Source organism: Podarcis cretensis (assembly GCF_951804945.1).
Source record: "Podarcis cretensis genome assembly, chromosome: 1".
Taxonomy (NCBI): Eukaryota; Metazoa; Chordata; class Lepidosauria; order Squamata; family Lacertidae; genus Podarcis; species Podarcis cretensis.
Window position 1 is genome coordinate 36,461,984 of NC_137170.1, and position 15,803 is coordinate 36,477,786.

Genomic DNA, 15,803 nt, shown 5'->3' on the forward strand with positions numbered 1-15,803 from the left:
TTGAGTGTTTTTGCCTAGCTGGAACATGTCCTTGAATTCTGAATATGTCTTTTGCCTGCTTCGGTGGAAGATGTGTACAAAAGTAAAATATACATTTCATTGCTTTGCCCACTTTTTGGCTCTGGTTCCATCTTACCACTGGCAAGTAGTCCCTGGAATGTTGCCCAGAAGGGAACACAGCCCTTGGGTTGCAGAAGGTCCCCCATCTCTGAACGTGAGATGTTGAATGCCCTCCATAAAGGATAATACATGTCACTCTGTACAGTAATCAAAAAGAGCTGAAGAAACGACTTCTTTGTCATACAAATTGCAATCTGCATAGAGGTAGAATATGCTAACTCTGGAAACAAGTGTTTTAAATGTCTAGTCAAACGGAATCTACTATCGTTCTGGAACTTCCTGAGATGTATTGATGACATTTACATAATCTGAGCAAGGAAGAAAATGCTTGTAACATTCCGCTGAGACTTCAGCGACTTCTCCCCCACTATTCATCTGAATCCACAGCAGGTTTGCTTTCTGGACACTACAGCGGCTAAGCAATTGGCATATAAATGCCACCTTACACCAGACACATACCCTACAACATTTCTCCAATGAAAATAGGGATGTTCCATTCCATAATAATGATTTTACTATTTATACCCCACACATCATACTGGGTTGCCCCAGCACTCTGGGCAGCTTCCAACATATATAAAAACATAATAAAACATTGAACTTTTTTTTAAAAAAAAACTTCCCTACACAGGATTGCCTTCAGATGGCTCAGGAGTTGAATAACCCCATACCCTCCAACATTTCTCCTATGAAAATAGTACCATCCTAAGGAAAAGCGGGACATTCTGGGATCAAATCAGGAACTAGGACAGCTTCTCTAAATCAGGGACATCCCTGGAAAATAGAGACACTTGGTGGGTCTGTAGACAGCTACTAACTAATACACATAGCTGCATGCATTTCCCCACAGAACACTGCATGATCTATCTTCTATAGTCAGCTAAGGATACTGTGCCTAACAGGTTTATATCAGGCATTCATGAAACAAGAAATCCCCATTCAGTTAAGGGAAGTGACAGCTTGACAAGGACCAACTTGTGGGCAGGGCATGACCAGTCAGTGGTCTACTACAAGGCAGTGGTCTACTGTTAGCCAGACCTATAAACCTGGCATGGGATTTTCCCACTGCAAGGGCCTGACTTTCCTTCATTTGTGTATCGAGAGCTTTGTTTGCTTATTTTTGGAATATACTTTTTATTCATTTTCATCTTTACATGAGAGGTTGCTTTGTGTACATTAGAGCACATGACATGCACAATTACATAAAATAAAAAATAAGCACTCAGATAAACATTTCTGAATAGCAAAGTTGAGTTGAAGTATATATACTGTACTAAAATTATTACAGTTATTACAGGTTGCTTAGATTGGTGACCATAGAAGTTATAGCAATTTATAGGAACGCAGTGCTGTAAACTAAGAGTAGTGTTCTGCCATATGCCTCATTATTTGTATAACCAATAAAGTCACACCAGACTGCATTAAAATAGTTGTGTTTCTTTTGACCTCTTACTACTTTTAATTTTTGTTTCCGTTTTCCCCATAATGTTGTTTGCCCAGTTGCATTCTACCATTCCTCCATAGTTAATAATTGTAATGATTTCCATGTCCTAGTAATAATTGTTCTTGTAGTGGTTAATATATGGTTATGAGTTCTTTGTTTCTAATTTGCAACATATTGTGACTATACATGTTAAGTAGAGCCAGTCCTGGGGTCACGGGGACTGTCTGCCTTATAATCAAAAGTATTTCTGTAAATATATTTCCCCGTAACGTTTCTCTCTTTGGACACCTCCACAACATGTGCTGATATGTCCTTATAGTGGAACATCCTCTGCAACACATGGAAGAACTGTTTGGTTTTCTATACGCTAGGTGTCTAGGGGTTAAGTACCTGCCATGCAATTTTAATGGCTCTTTCTCTGGTTGTTGTCCAGGGCTCATTTACCTTTAACTTTACCTGCCAATATGAATTTGCTACCTATAAGGACTGTAATTTTTGTCCACAATCTGCTCCATGCCTCAATGGTTCAAATCTGCGTGATGAGGTGAGCTCCCATTGCTCTGTCCCAGCTTCTGCCAACCTCGCAGTTCGAAAGCACACCAGTGCAAGTAGATAAAAAGGTATTGCTACAGCGGGAAGATAAACGGTGCTTCTGTGCGCTCTGGCTTCCATCACTGTCCTCCGTGTGCCAGTAGCAGTTTAGTCATGCTGGCCACATGACCCAGAAAGATGTCTGTGGACAAATGCCAGCTCCCTCGGCCTGAAAAGCGAGATGAGCGCCGCAACCCCATAGTTGTCTTTGACTGGACTTAACCGTCCAGGGGTCCTTTACCTATACCTTACCTTACCATGTCTCTTTTTCATTTTCTAAATCCCAATTCAGATCCCACAACCTTTTCAAATTTTGCTGAGGACAAAATTGTACACCTATAGTAGATTTATACGAAGTTGATATTAGTCCTTTTGTTATTATATTTTCTTCCACTATTATTTTTTTATATGTTCTTAATTGTATTGTGGCTTTGTTTTTAACCTCAGAATTTGTTTTAAAGGACCTTAATTGGAAGCCTAATAGCCATGATATTCAAACATTCCCCAACTGAATTTGCATCTCATTAATGGTAAGTAGTCGGCCATCTTTGTAAATATCTTTCAAATAATACCATTGCTTTTCTTTCCACATATCTATATTATAGGCTCTATATTTATTTCTGAAAATAAATTCTGAAAATTATTTTGAAAATAATGAGACAGAGCCCTTTGCCCATTTGTTCAAATCTTGAAAGTTGTGTGAATGGATTTGTAAGCCAATGTAAAGAGTGGATTTTAAATAAGGTGTTACTTTTATATATTACCATCTATTTCCAAGTTCTCTAATGTGCTCCATTGAGTTCCCTTATTTCCAGACGTTCGGTATGTCATGTTGCTGAGTTGAGGTGTGTCGCAGTAGCTGTTTAAATTTGGGAGTCCCCATCCTCCAACGGTTGGGTGAAGGTACAGCAAATATTTTTTAATATGTGTTCTGTCTGAAATATGAGTTTGTTAAGTTTTCTTTGTCATCTGGGCATATGGTCTGGAAAGCTTTGCTTGTTTTATCTTCTCCTTCTCTTCCTACCAATCTAAGCACCTGTTGGTAGAGTCAGACAATTGGACAATTGGAAGGAAAGGGAGAGGGTGCATTCTATGACAACTAGGTAATGAGGAGCTGGGCCCTGCATCAGAGTGTATCAAAGCAACAGAGAGATGGTTTGGTATGCAACCTGTCTTGTAAGAGAGCAGGGTCCCAGGCAGGCACTGTAACATGCCTCTGATAGAAACAAGATGCCTATAGACTAAGGTTACCAGATGTCCCCATTTCCTGGGGACAGTCCCTGGATTTACAGTACCCATACAAAGTCCATTGAAGTTGAAAAGTGTCCCCGGATTCATTGGAAAAAAATCTGGTAACCTTACTGTGGACATCATACTTGCAACTCTAGTGACAGTCATGATCAACTATTGACACTACTGTTCATGAATTACAAAATTTTGCATGGTATTCTATTTTCTAAAAGAAAACAAAAATAGTCCCCATCCAGCCACTTTTGCAGAAATAGTTTTACCATTTTGGATGGTTAACCTGAAGTGTATAGTGTGTGTGTGTGTGTGTGTGTGTGTGTGTGTGTGTGTGTTGTAAGAGTACAAAAATGTTTTCTCTCCACAGCAACATTATTCACTTTGCAGCAAGGCTCTTCTTTCCTTCATTAGCACACTGCTAAGGGAGAAGCAGCTTTCATTGCTCCAAATAAAGTCCTCAGCAAATAGATATGGATATCAATACTTTATTTGCAAAGTGCTTGACGTATTCAACACATGCACCATTATGGAAGGCTTTAACTCCAAGCAAAAAAGATTTGTGGCAAAGCATATGACCTTCTCCCCACTACAATGGCCATCCCCTAATTAGGCAATGCATCTGATAGTCATTAACAGGAATGAGATAATGAATCACTTTCTCTCTTCTTTGTTAATTTGCTGTAACCAAGCGGCTAATGGATGTCAGAGCTGAGTGATTGCACTGATTATAGTGATTTATAGTTGCAACAAAACAATTTAAAACCATTCTGATTATTCATGTTAAAGATAGTTTATGTTTTGTTTACTAAATATTTTACATCCTTTTTCCTGTCCCCCTTGCAGACTTCCGTGTGCAGAGCAAAATAATTCTTTCCGGAATTTTTTAAAAGTTTCAGTCTGGGGATTCTTTCTGTCTTTTTCTGGTATTGTTTCAGAGTAAGACATTTTATTTTGTTTATAGAAAAATTTACCCAGTAGAAATGAAAAGCCTTAGGGTGGAAAGAAAACTTCAGTGGTGCCCAGTTCAAAAGGAGGAGGAAATAAGAGGAAATAAGACAAACTTCAAGCCACTTTACCTTGGGGCTCTCAGTCCCTTCCTCATCCTCCACAGACACATCAGTAGCAAGTATCTCTGCTTTGATGATACCCAGAGCCCTCAGAATCCAGCTGTGTTGTCGTTTGATTTGCCTCTGTAGTTCCTTCCACTGACTCGCAATCATCTGCAGCATATCCTTCAGTCCTTCTCGCAGAAATAAATAAATAAAATGAGAGAGAACAAATTAAGTCATGCATTCGACTTCATCTTTTAATAACATTATTTATACTAAAGGCAGCAAAGAATTTCCCAGGGGTACAAAAAGAACAAGGTGTTGAGGGGGGGATGAAATCCCCTTGACCTTAAGTATTTCATCACACTTTACTGAGAAATCTGATCTGGAATTCTAACCTATTGACATTGCAAACGACTGGACACACCAAAATGTGACACACGTGGCAAAACATGATCTGCTATAAGTTCTGACTGAAAACAGAAAAATAAAGCAATATGTGTTGAAGAAGGGACGCAGGTGGCACTGTGGTGTAAACCACTGAGCCTTGGGCTTGCCAATTGGAAGGTCGGCGGTTTGAATCCCTGCAATTGGGTGAGCTCCCGTTGCTCGGTCCCAGCTCCTGCCAACCTAGCAGTTTGAAAGCACGTCAAAGTGCAAGTAGATAAATAGGTACCGCTGCGGCGGGAAGGTAAACGGCGTTTCCGTGCGCTGCTCTGGTTTCGCCAGAAGCGGCTTAGTCATGCTGGCCACATGACCCGGAAAAACTGTCTGTGGACAAACGCTGGCTCCCTCGGCCGTAAAGCGAGTTGAGCGCCACAACCCCAGAGTCGTTTGTGGCTGGACTTAACTATCAGGGGTGCTTAACCTTTACCTTTACCTTTAATGTTGAAGAAACAAGCGACAAATTCATACTTCAGCACTGTTCACTGAACAAAATGCTGTTCCAGACATATATTACCTATTGCCCTCATCTTCTTCTCTCTCTCTCTCTCTCTCTCTCTCTCTCTCTCTCTCTCTCAAAAAAAAAAAAAAAAACAAAAAAAAACAAAAAAAAACCACCATATTTAACAGATATGCAATGACCTATCAGGCTGGTTTTTGTGAGACTGATACATTCAGGAAATTATGCAAATCAGCCAACTGGCTTAACATAGCATGAATGTTTTGAGAGAAAAATCTGTTTCATGTTCTATCAGAGTGTATGCAGGTAGAGAAGTAATAGATGTAAAAACTCAAATAATAATCACACTAAAACCCAGAGGACAACTTCATCTTGGGGGGAGATACCTTTTTCCAACCAGACCAAAATAAAGTCTCAAATTTCTAGGCATTCTATTAAACCATCCTATTAAACTAGTCATGCAAAGTTCCAAAAACATGACAAAAGTTATTATTCATTCTGACTTAAGGCTTTTACTGAAAAGGACAAGCATAACTAAAGGAAATAATATTCTTAATCTTAAAATCTTTCCTAATAAATACTTTAAAATTGCAGTAAGAATTAGCTTAAATGGCAAAGGAGCATTTAGCAATGTGATTACTCATGCTGACTATGTAAAATATATATATGTGTATAGATATGAAATCCTAATTTATCATCTTAATGTTATTTCCATAGCACCTACATCAAAGAATATGTCAGCGTGAAGTTTTCAGTGATGTAATTTCAATTGAAACTCAGCTGAGCATTGAGACCAAAATAAAATGAACAGACTATTTGCTGGCAGTATTTCATTTTGTAAGTATCACGGCATTGTATGCAGTATATGAAACATTTATAAATCTTGAAGGTCAAACTGATAATGTAAATATTAATAATACATAAGGAAGTGAATATATGCAGTAATTTATAGCAATGCTTCTTTATTCTTTAATAGTCTGGAGACATAAAGACTTGCAATAATTCAGAAGGATTTACCTGATTTGTGAGATACTATAAGATCAAGAAGTTGGCGTCCTTCTTCTACAACAGCTTCCTTCAAAGCACAGTGGCTGTCTACATTCAGCTTAAAACTCTGCAAGGGAAATTATATATATATGTGTGTGTGTGTATATATATATATAGACTGAAATGGTAGAGACGCATTCTAACATAAAACATACGTACTAAATTACTTGCTATTTTTATCAAGAACTGCAGTGCCATTTACCCAACAGCCACATACATTTGCAATACTGAAAGCTATTGATACTTCAGAACGGAGCTCAAAATGTTTCCATTAGATTAGCAAAGTGCATCTGTGTTGAAACAGCTGACAAATCTAGAAATTCATTAAGTTTTATGAAAACATGTAACATGTGGGCAATATGTGGAATAACAGTGTCCTATAAAATACACTGAACTGGAGCCATCAGTTCATGAATGCTCTTTTTTCTAAATAAATAAATAAATTCAAATATTGGAGAATGAATGATTTCTATAAATATATGCAGCGTACATTTTTATCCAGTAAAACAAAATATTGCAACAAATTAGTTCTGATGTTCAGGTTCACGATAGTCCACTATTGTATTTATTTTGTGTGTTTTTTTAAATATTTATTAAGGTTTTTTAAATACAAAATGCAAAAATAATAAACAATATAACATGTATCATAACATATTTTCAAAGCTTCTTTGGACTCCCTCACGTCTCCCGCTCCCACTTACATCATTATAAACTTTTACCAGCAATTTATCATCTTGTTTACATTCTTAAATCCCGTTCATCTAATTTAGTCTAATAGTTCTCCCAAAGGTTTATGTTTCCCTCCATCACACTTGTCATCCAGATTACATCTATTTTAGTGGTGCTCAATTATTTATAGTCTGGCATCCTTCTTAACATTCAACCAAATTACAATATTTTTGTAAATAAATTCTAAATTTCTTCCAGTCTTCTTCAACCCTTTCCTCTCCCAGGTCTCGGATTCTGCCGGTCATCTCAGCCAGTTCCATATAGTCTATCAGTTGCATCTGCCATTCTTCCAGTGTGGGTAGATCTCGAGTTTTCCAATGCTTGGCGATGAGTATCCTTGCTGCTGTTGTTGCATACCACTATTGTATTTATTTTGGTGGTAATCAATTTCATTTTGACAACTAGACATGGGAAGAACAACAAAGGAACTTGAGGAACTCTGTGTGAACTTGTGCACCTCTGAGTATTTGATATAAGTCACACAGCAGTCTTTACAAGGGAAGACCTGCAAAGTTTATTGGAAAGAACCTTACATTTATACACGGAACACAACATACTCATTCTTGCACACTTATAGCATTCAGCCCTGGGGGCAAGTAAACCCACTCTCTTACTGCTCCCTTTCCCTTCCTTTACTCCTAACTTCACTAGAAATGATAGGAACAATCTCTCCACCTGTCAAGGCAGAAAGTCCTGTGTGCTGCCTCGTTCCTACATTCAAAACAGCTGGGCCCCGGAGAAGTGGATGGCTAAAAGATTGACCATTTTTGGAATGATTTGGAAGGGGCTAGAAAAATTGTAAAATATGCTGACAGCTAAGGTCAAATGACAAATCCTAGCAATATAATTTTGCAGTGAAATGCTATGCACATTAGTCTCATTGTATATATAAATTTCAGTCAGTGTTTTATTGTGGGCAGTGGGCTGCCTTGGAAGAACTTTCCCTGAAAGGTGGCACAGAAACACTGGAAACAAACAAACAAAGCCATTTGATATCCAACCACCATATTGATTCTTCACTACAGTATTTCAACTGTACACCAGGGTGAGGATTCACTTTGGCCCAGCCGCATGGATGCAAAAGTGCCCACTCCTCCACAGGCCACTTTGGGCAGATGGTTGGGTCAGCCCATGTGGCGTCATATGACATCAGAGGAATCTGTGTCTGCTTTCAGCCGTGATTGGCTCCATTTTGGAGCTTCTGAATGGAGATCGCGAGCCGAACCAATTCCATCACGGCTTGCAATCAGCACTGAATAGGTGTCTTGTGAAACCTGCCGGCTCGCTTTTGTCCCCTGGTATGTCAGTGAGGAGTAGGCTGATAAAACACAATTGTGGAATGGGGTGGGCCGCACAGTTTGGTGGCTACAGTTTGCTGTATCATGTGAGAAATGCACTGTCAAATTCTATAAAGAAATTAAAGATGGAAGACCTCTCTCTGTCTTCGTATCATTAGATAACACTAATGAATGATCATAGAAAGCCCCTCCTGAAGCCTCCAACACAAATTTCATGCTGTGCTATTTATTTATTTTTTATGGCATTTAGTTTGTCATCTAGAAATCTTTTAAAAACAAATATTATATATTTTAGGGACCTAAGGAACCCAATTTAAACGTTTTGATTTTCTAAAAAGATGCTCACATTTAAAAACTGAGATGGCCCCCCAAAATAACTTTTTTATATATATTATTAGGCAAGTAATGCCAAAACCGGAATGAAAATGAGATGGAGCCAAAAATATAAACTGGGTCAAGCATCCAGAAGATAAGAAGAAGAAAAACAACATTACTTTTTGTGCAGCTCCTTTTCGTAAAGCTTCACTTTCCATGAAACCTTTTCTGGAAGTTCCTTTCATGAAAGTGAGCTCAGACAATATTTAATTTACTGTTTACTTAAAACAGGCTTGTGTTGAATAGTTTGTAATCATGCACTTCACAAGAGATGTACCATGCGGGTGCCTCATATAGCAAAAGAAAACCTAAAGGGCCCGAGAGTAGGTTGGATAATTTCATGTAATTGAAGCGGAGCATCGATGCAGCTGGATGTGGTGCTGTCTCAAGATGATGGGGATGCGTTTGATAGGAAAATTGGAAAAGATGAGGTATTCTTCTTCATTAGAAAAAATAGACTTGCTGCCCTAGAAAAGATTCATTTAACATAACATACCAAGTATACAATGCAGCTTGATTTACAGGTGCACCTATTAACCAGTAATAATGTTGACTGAAGAAGTAAAATATGATGAATAAAGATGGGCCAAAACTCTGGGGCTTGATTTGCAATTTTACAGTTGCACAGAATTTAGACTTCGGCGTCTTAATTTGCTGCAAAGCACAAATAGCGAAATCTGGCAACAGATTAACCAATAACACATTGGTCTTAAGGGGGAAACTCTTTTCACTAACTGCAAGCATCGTAGCAAACAAGAGCAAAATAGATGGTAGTCAGTGGCACGTTACATTATCTCCATTCAGGTGTGCACCTTTTTCTTCTTCTGCAGCGTTAAAGCTTGCTGCTTCCCAGAGAAAATCACTCAACGCTGACAGACTAGGCAGATCTGGCATCAACAGCACAGTTTTACAGGTAGGAGCCTGAGCAGCTGGGCATCTAGGAGCAGTAAAGGTAAAGGTAAGGTAAAGGACCCCTGGACAGTTAAGCCCAGTCAAAGGTGACTATGGGGTTGCAGCACTCATCTTGTTTTCAAGCCGAGGGAGAATTCCGTCATAATCCAAATGCCTAGCTAAATAAAAATATATGTAGCCTTTTCTTAAATATTGCTGCAGTGTATTTATGAAGCTCTTTGTTCCTGCATGCTAATGCTGAGCTCCTATGTCGTATTCAACAAAGTGTTAAGCAGATCGTTTTGTCACTCCAAGGATTTCTCCTTGTGCAACAACAACAACAACAACAACAACAATTTATTTATACCCCCCACATCTGGCTGGGTTTCTCCAGCCACTCTGGGCGGCTTCGAACAAAATATTAAAATACAATAGTCCTTAGATATTAAAAGCTTCCCTAAAGAGGGCTGCATTCACATGTCTTCTAAAAGTCAGGTAGTTGTTTATTTCCTTGAGATCTGGTGGGAGCGCGTTCCACAGGAAGGGCGCCACCACTGAGAAGGCCCTCTGCCTGGTTCCCTGTAACTTCACTTCTCGCAGTGAGAGAACTGCCAGAAGGCCCTCGCCGCTGGACCTCAGTGTCCGGGCAGAACAATGCAACAGAACAATCACCTGCTCTCCTCTCCCTGTGCACCTCCTAAATCTGTTCCAGGGGTCCCCCCCAACCCTTCAGAGCAGATTTGGAGGTGGAACATGCATGTGGAAGAGACAGGGAACAACCCACTGAGCTAGTGCAATTTTGCAGTTGAATACTGTACTGCCTACTGTTTCTAAGCCAATGTACATTGTTCTTTTCTTCTTTTTTTCTCAGCCAGCAAAATCTAAGGTATACTTAACACAGCATTGGGTGAAGCTGACTGTATCTCTGTCTCTAACACTGAGTATAGTGGTAGTTATTGTTTTAATAAAATCCAGACCTTTATGTGGTTACGAAAATATTTTGAAAATATTTCAGACAGTATGGTTGCATACTGCAATACTAATAGATGTGTGGTTGTTTGTGTTCTGAATTACACCCAGTGCATGTCATGTTCCTAAAACAGCAAAGTGAAGAATAGGAAGAAAGGAAGCATGCTTTGTAAGTCTGTCTTGGATCCATTGCTGTATAGCTTCAGTCTGAAACTGCCTTGGTCACCATGGCTGATGACATTTATTGAGAGAGATATGGGGAAACCTTGCTTATTCTCCTTGAACTCTCAGTGGATTTTGATACTGTTGATACTGTTGACCATAGTACCCTTCTGGAGCATCTCAAGGGGTTTGGGGGAGCTGTGCTTCAGTGGTCCCACTCCTACCTCCAGGGATTTCTCCAAAAAGCAGTCATGGGAGGCTACTGCAGCCCCATGGGAGTTGTTGGCAAAGGCTGCTCAAGTCTCTACATGTGTTGTCTACTATGTAAATATTCTGTGTGCAAATGTCAGATGGGATCAGATAGCATTGACAGTCATGCAAGATCCCCCAATTCAAAAAGTCCAACTCCATTTTGAGTACAGCCCTGACATCTCCAGCCCTCCCTCAATGGCAGATTTAGGAAAACACTACTGGTTTGGTCACATTGGGTGACAAGCCTTGGGGGCGCTTCAACTATGATGTCCAACGGAAGGCGAGAAATGTGAGAGAGAGAGAGAGACAGACAGAGAGAGAGAGAGATTTTGGCATCACAGAGGGCGCCGCTGAAATTTGAGGTACCAAGGCCTGCCACTACCTAATTTTCCTCCCCCTCCCCAATAAAAAACAACTTTTATTTTGAGAAAGGTAACTCATGGCATCAACAAAGGAACTGTGTTTAAGTGCACAATTGCTGGCATTATTTTCCATCGGGAAGCAGGGATTCTAGGGGGAAAAAACACCACTCACTTTTTCTAGTACAGTAGTACCTCGGGTTAAGTACTTAATTCATTCTGGAGGTCCGTTCTTAACCTGAAACTGTCCTTAACCTGAAGCACCACTTTAGCTAATGGGGCCTCCTGCTGCTGCCGTGCCGCCGAAGCACGATTTCTGTTCTCATCCTAAAGCAAAGTTCTTAACCCGAGGTACCATTTCTGGGTTAGCGGAGTCTGTAACCTGAAGCGTATGTAACCCAAGGTACCACTGTATTTAAAATGAAAGTTTGGTTTTTTTAAAAAAAAACTTTTGAGACAACCTATGTACTTTGTGAGTCTGTCTATCACAGGGAGTGGGGCAGGCCAGTATATGGAATCCCTTGTTCCTACTTAGAGATGGGAAGGCCTGGAAAAAACCCGGAAAAATTGGAAAGTAACCAGTTTTCCCCGTTTTTCCCAAAGCTGTTTTTTTTTCCAGAAAAATGGTGGCGGGGGGGACGGGACTGGGTGGAATAATCAAACTATATCAAACTGTTTTCTTCAGTTTTTCCAGGGGGAAAACAGCTTTGGAAAAAGACAGAAAAAAAGGTGTGTGTGTGTCCCCCCCCCCCCCGGGATTTTCCAGGCCTTGCCATCTCTATTCCTACTCTTTTAGATTCCTTCCAGCAAATGCAATGTCTCCAGAAGACTAGAAAACCATTGGGTTGATTAACAGAGTCTACTGCTGCAGCAGATATGTGCAGCACATTGTCCTGCCATGTAGATTTATAATTCCTTGTCCCCTCACCCCCTATCAAGATCCTGATTTGCTGCTATTATTCATATTTCTATTCCACACCCCAGATTCACTTCCACCTGCAGCTTGCTGCTGTTGCTGTGATCTTTTGCCTATTGCTTGTACCGCTCTTGCTTCCTAATAGTATGAAGACTTTCCTTCCTCTCCACCACCTAACTACCTACTTATATCTCCCTCTCTCTCTCACTTTCCCACTCTCTTTCTCTTTCTCTTTCTCTCTCTCTCTCTCTCTCTCTCTCTCTCTCTCTCTCACACACACACACACACACACAAAGAGCACATAGACAAAACAAATCTACTCATGGGGGGGGGTCATGTAAATTCACCTAAAGATTATGCATAGCAAATATGAGCCGTAATCTCTCGCCTTCTCTCCCTGATATGACAGCATGGAACTAACCGGCGCCATCACTGTGCATGAGGTTTAAAACTTGTGATTTCCCCAAATCTGTGTTCTGAAATGCTCCAGCCCTGGGAGGGCAGGACAACATGGTTCCCCCCCTTAACATAGATCAGTTTTGCCACACATACATGTAATAACACATGAACCCATTCTGCAATAATTATTAAAACAAAACATTCTAGCAGACTTCCCTTGAGTGTTTTTCTTTTGTTAGCATTACCCAAAGCAGCTTCTGCCTATGACAATATAATTTACACAGTCTGAAGGTGAAATCCTTCTTTTTAGAAATGTGTTTGGAAAAGTTGTTTCAGATCTCCAATAAATGAATGTGTATGGCATCTTTTTAAAAAATGCAAATAAGTATTTTTTGAAACAGAAATGGGAAAGTTCTTTTGCATTGGCAAAGGAGCAACAAAAACAGGACAAAACAGGAGTGGGGAACTTTTGACCCTCCATCTGTTGCTGCGCTACATTCTTGACCATTGGCCATGCTGGCCGGGAATGATGGGAGACAGAGAACAATAATATCTGGAGGGTCACAGGTTACTCACAACAGAGGTATAAGTTCTAGTTTGAATCCAAGAAGGCTGAAGGCTTAAACTCAGGCCTTGGCAAAGCACTGGAAACAGAACAGAATTGTGCAAAAAGTAATTATTTGTAAGTTGTGAGAGTGTATAAACTCACAGTGTTTATGGAGATAGTCCTCTTTTGTTCTTTAAAAATATTTAGCCTGCACATATTTGGGTTTGAAGCACCCACAAAACACACACACACACACACACACACACACACACACACAAAATCCTTAAAAAAAATCCTTAAATAAGAGTCACGGGGGAATGATTAATGGACTTCAATGTCTGTACACTAAAGCATGGGAAATAAACAAGATGAGCTTGAGCTCTTGGTACAGCAAACTAAATATGACATAATAGGCATCACTGAAACCTGGTGGGATAAGTCCCACTATTGGAATGTAATAATGGAAGGATACAATCTATTTCAGAGAAACAGACCAGACAAGAAAGGAGGAGGAGTGGCGTTATATGTCAGGGATGTGTATACCTGTGAAGAGATCCAAGATTTAGAACCTCAAAGCCAAAGTGAGAGCATTTGGGTCAAAATTAAGGGAGAGAAGAATAACAGTGACCTCATTGTGGGAGTTTACTATAGATCCCCAAGCCAAACGGAGGACATAGATGATGCCTTCCTGGAACAGATGGCCAAGCATGCAAAAGGAAGGGAGATAGTAGTAATGGGGGACTTCAATTACCCGGATATTTGTTGGATGTCAAACTCAGCCAAGAGCATAAGGTCAAATAGATTCCTCACTGGCCTTGCAGACAACTTCATTGTCCAGAAAGTGGGAGAAGCAACAAGAGGAACAGCCATTTTAGATCTGGTCCTAACCAATGTTGATGACCTGGTTAGTGGGGTAGAAGTGGAAGGATCATTAGGCGCGAGTGATCATGCTCTTCTGAAGTTTACTATACAGCGGAAAGGAGCAGCCAAGCATACTAGGACTCAATTTCTTGACTTTAAGAAAGCCGACTTCATAAAACTTAGGGAAGTGCTGGGTGAGATCCCATGGACAGTAATACTAAAAGGAAAGGGAGTTCATGATGGCTGTTAGTTTGTTAAGAGGGAGATAGTAAAAGCACAACTTCAGGCAATACCAATGAGACGGAAACATGGAAGGTGCCTAAAGAAGCCAGGGTGGCTATCTAAAGAACTTTTAACTGAGTTAAGATTAAAAAAGGATGTGTACAAAAAATGGAAAAGGGGGGAAACCACCAAAGAGGAATTCAAACAAATAGCCAGCATGTGTAGACACAAAGTCAGAAAAGCTAAAGCACAGAATGAACTCAGGCTTGCTAGAGAAGTTAAAAGCAACAAAAAAAGGCTTTTATGGGTATGTTCATAGCAAAAGGAAGAACAAAGAAACAGTGGAGTCACTCAGAGGAGAAGATGGTGAAATGCAAACAGGGGACACAGAAAGGGCTGAACTCCTCAATGCCTTCTTTGCCTCAGTCTTCTCCGATAAAGAAAACAATGCCTGACCTGAAGAATTTGGAGCAAATGATTCAGCAGAGGAAACACAGCCCAGAATAACTAAGGAGATAGTACAAGAATACTTGGCTAGTCTAGATGTATTCAAGTCTCCAGGGCCAGATGAACTGCATCCAAGAGTATTAAAAGAACTGGCAGATGTGATCTCAGAACCACTGGTAGTCATCTTTGAGAATTCCTGGAGAACAGGCGAAGTCCCGGCAGACTGGAGGAGGGCAAATGTTGTCCCTATTTTCAAAAAGGGGAAAAGAGAGGACCCAAATAATTACCGCCCAGTCAGTCTGACATCAATACCAGGGAAGATTCTGGAGCAGATCATTAAGCAAACAGTCTGTGAGCACCTAGAAAGGAATGCTGTGATCACCAATAGTCAGTATGGATTTCTGAAAAATAAGTCATGTCAGACTAACCTGATCTTGTTTTTTGACAGAATTACAAGCCTGGTAGATGAAGGGAACGCAGTGGATGTAGCCTACCTTGATTTCAGCAAGGCATCTGACAAGGTGCCCCATGACATTCTTGTAAAGAAGCTGGTAAAATGCGGTCTTGACTATGCTACCACTCAGTGGATTTGTAACTGGCTGACTGACCGAACCCAAAGGGTGCTCATCAATGGTTCCTCTTCATCCTGGAGAAGAGTGACTAGTGGGGTGCCACAGGGTTCTGTCTTGGGCCCGGTCTTATTCAACATCTTTATCAACAACTTGGATGATGGACTCAAGGGCATCCTGATCAAATTTGCAGATGACACCAAACTGGGAGGGGTGGCTAACACCCCAGAGGACAGGATCACACTTCAAAATGACCTTGACAGATTAGAGAACTGGGCCAAAACAAACAAGATGAATTTTAACAGGGAGAAATGTAAAGTATTGCACTTGGGCAAAAAAAATGAGAGGCACAAATACAAGATGGGTGACACCTGGCTTGAGAGCAGTACATGTGAAAAGGATCTAGG

General features: G+C 40.3%; 1 protein-coding gene across 3 annotated transcripts in view; it reads right to left on the minus strand.

The window, feature by feature from the left end:
- Nucleotides 1-15,803, minus strand: part of AKAP6 (A-kinase anchoring protein 6) — a 251,417-nt gene that overhangs the window by 139,963 nt on the left and 95,651 nt on the right. For all 3 annotated transcript variants that reach the window (XM_079954227.1, XM_079954226.1, XM_079954225.1), the window contains exons 6-7: nt 6,371-6,467; nt 4,477-4,640 (exon numbers count right to left, since the gene is read on the minus strand). In XM_079954227.1, coding sequence (XP_079810353.1) covers nt 4,477-4,640; nt 6,371-6,467 — 261 coding nt within the window. The remainder of the gene's footprint in view (nt 1-4,476; nt 4,641-6,370; nt 6,468-15,803) is intronic.